This window comes from Octodon degus, unplaced genomic scaffold (genome assembly GCF_000260255.1).
Source record: "Octodon degus isolate 3935 unplaced genomic scaffold, OctDeg1.0 scaffold00080, whole genome shotgun sequence".
NCBI lineage: Eukaryota > Metazoa > Chordata > Mammalia > Rodentia > Octodontidae > Octodon > Octodon degus.
This window is the reverse complement of record NW_004524656.1, coordinates 8,072,152-8,075,231: the sequence shown is the minus strand read 5'-3', so window position 1 is coordinate 8,075,231 and position 3,080 is coordinate 8,072,152. Positions and strand designations below refer to the sequence as shown.

General features: G+C 39.5%; 1 protein-coding gene across 2 annotated transcripts in view; it reads left to right on the top strand.

Moving 5' to 3' along the window:
• The window catches only part of Rnf214 (ring finger protein 214), a 48,653-nt gene that overhangs the window by 18,727 nt on the left and 26,846 nt on the right, over positions 1-3,080 (top strand). For both annotated transcript variants that reach the window (XM_004636474.2, XM_004636472.2), the window contains exon 6: positions 1,145-1,284. In XM_004636474.2, the coding sequence (XP_004636531.1) occupies positions 1,145-1,284 (140 nt within the window). The remainder of the gene's footprint in view (positions 1-1,144; positions 1,285-3,080) is intronic.

Genomic DNA, 3,080 nt, shown 5'->3' with positions numbered 1-3,080 from the left:
TGAGATATCCTGAGGAAGTTTTACCAGAATGGTTGGGTACATTCGATACGTCCCATGTGATGCTATATTATGCAGCTCTGTGTTAGATCTTGAGTGACATAGTATGTGCATACTGAGTGAAGAAAACCAGGATACAAAATAATTTAAAATAACCTCATTAAAAAGAAAAACAGGCTGAGGAATAGCTTGGAGACAGAGTGCATGCTTTACATGTACAACACTGAGTTTGACCAAAAAAAGAAAGAAAACAAAAGGCAAAGAAATACGTTGGTATCTGCATGGTGAGAAAATAGACAAAATGGTATAGCAGTTACCACACTGATTATCCTAGCAGGTGGAAGAGACATACAGGTGAGGTAACTGTTAACTCTATCACTTTTGTATTATTTGACTTTTTATTACAAATATTTGTGCATATGTATTTGTTGTTGTTGTTGTTAAACAGTGAAAAGGCAAACAAGACTCATACATAATAAAATAGAACTGTAACAAAAAAAGACCATGACTGTTAGATATAGTAAACTCCCACCTGGAGCAAGAACACCTTTTTTTAAACCATCTTTAGCAGCTGTCTTCACTTGAAGAGCTTAAGGGAGCTAATTGCACCATAAAGCAGTACATTCTATTTCTGTTTGTCTGGGGTCTTTTGGCTCTTCTTCTTTTCTTTTTTTGGCAGAACCGGGGATTGAACTCAGGCCTTTGCGCTTGCCAGGGAAGCGCTTATTCCACTGAACCATCTTCCTGGCCCCCTTGGTTCTTTTTTTTGAGACAGGGTCTCACTATTAAATGCAGGCTGGCCTCAAATGCACTTATATAGCCCAGGTTGGTCCCAAACTCCCAGCAATCCTCCTGCATCAGCCTCCTGTGTGCTGGAATCTTACAGTGTGTGACTGTATCAGGCACCATTTCTGAACAATATGAGCGTTAGAACTTCTTTCTTCCATTGAATTTAAGTCTGTTGCTCTTGGAATTTTCGCTGTGAGTTTGGATAATGGTTTTGGGAGCTACTCATCACCCAAATTCTTTGAATTCAGTTTGAATCTGCTAAAGTCAGTATATGAATTTGTCAGATTATTGAAAATAACTGTCAAATTAAAAGCTAACTTATTTCTTTCTTTGTCTGTGACTGTGGTGTGGGATTTAGGAGATTTTAAAGGCTATTCAGGATGTGACCATAAAGCGGGAAGAAACAAAAAAGAAGATGGAGAAAGAAAAGAAGGAGTTTTTACAGAAAGAACAGGATCTGAAAGCTGAAATTGAGAAGCTTTGCGAGAAGGGCAGAAGGTAAATAATGCTGTTAAAAGTGAAATCTTTTCACATATATGTATCTATGTGCCTAAGGGACCAGTCAACTATTTACTGTAGTTTTCTTTTAGTCTCATTTTTCTTTGAAGAACAAGTATTACAAGTAAAAATTTTCCAGTGACTTGGCTTTACATTAAATAGAGAAAAGCATGAGAGATTTTTCTTTCTTTTTTTTGTCTTTTTGAGACAGGGTCATGCTATACAACTTGGGTGGCCTTGATTTTACTTTGTAACCTAGGCTAGCCTCATAGTCTTAGCAGTCTTCCTGTCCCAGCTGAGTTCTGGGCTCACAGGAGTATGCAGCCACTCCTGGCTCTCAGAAACTTCATACTTACAAATTATACAGTTAAGGGGCTAGGAATATGGCTTAGAGGTAGAGCGGGTGTTTAACAGGCATAAAGGTCTAGTTCAATGGTCATTGCCAAATAAATAAGTACATTATTTATTATGTATGTATGTATGTATGTATGTATGTATTTGATACAGGGTCTCAGCACAGGTTGGACTCATAGTAGTCCTCATGTCTCAGCCTCCCCAATGCTGGGATTACAGAGGCATGTGCCACCATGCCTGGTCTCAGTGGCTGAGATATAGTGTGCTTGGGGGTGGGGCTAGTGTGGCTTGAAGTACTGGGGATCGAGCCGGGTCCTTGCGCTTGACGAGCAGATGCTTGGACCCTGAGCTATCTTGCCAGCCCTAGAGGGTTTTTTGTTTGTTTGTTTTGTTTTAACAACCTTAAGCCATGAGAATATTCTGAATGATTAAATTTCAAGTAGTAACGTTATAAGGTATTTATGAAAAACTTATGTAGTGGATCTGTGACCTTTTGTGGGTACTACAGCGAGAACAAGTTGTGTATACGCTATTTATTTCGTTATTTGTGTCTTTTTGAGACAGGGTCTCACTATGTAGTTCAGGTTGGCCTTGAACTCACTTTGTAGTCCAAGCTGGCCTCGAACTTCCAACTATCTTTCTTCAGCCTCCTGAATGCTGGGATTACAGGTGTGCACCACCACACCTGGCTAAGCATACACTTTAGTAAAGTTCTCAGTTTTCCAGAGTTCTTAAAGTGAGCTGTTTGGAAAGGAAGATAGCTGTGACTACTACAGTAACTTTACTAACAGGCATTTTTTTCATGCATTTTTATTTACCGAAAAAACATTGACTTTTGCAAATGTGTTAGAATGATGCATGAAAAGTAGTGAGCTCACCTGCTGAATCAGTCTCCAAATCTGAGAGATTTAACTGTGAGAGCCCAATATGAAAAGGAGTGTTTGGAAGAGGGGCAAAGGGCCAGTCCATTGTTGTGTTGAAGACCTAGTGATGGTGCATGATCGGGGATGAATCCCTTGTCTACAGTAATCCTTTTCCAGCAGTTATGTATCCTGGGAGCAGAACACTGCCGAGGGGATTTTATTTATTTATTTTTAAAAAAATTTTTTATTTTTTCGGAACCGGGGATTGAACTCAGGCCCTTGTGCTTGCCAGGGAAGCGCTTATTCCACTGAGCCATCTCCCCGGCAAAGAGATTTTATTTTATTATTACTTTTTTAAAATTTTTTTATACTGCCGAGGGGATTGATGGTGACCAGAACCACTACTCCCCTCCTCCCAGTGTCCTTGCCCTTGTCACTGTGTGAGAAGGTGGAACTTCGCAGTAGCTTAGCAGCAGGTGTCTTAAAGAACAGATGTTGGGAAGAGCAGTCTGTAATTTTATTTTAGGCCCTGTGAATAATTTCCTTGTCATATGCAATCTTTACATACTTTTTTTTTTT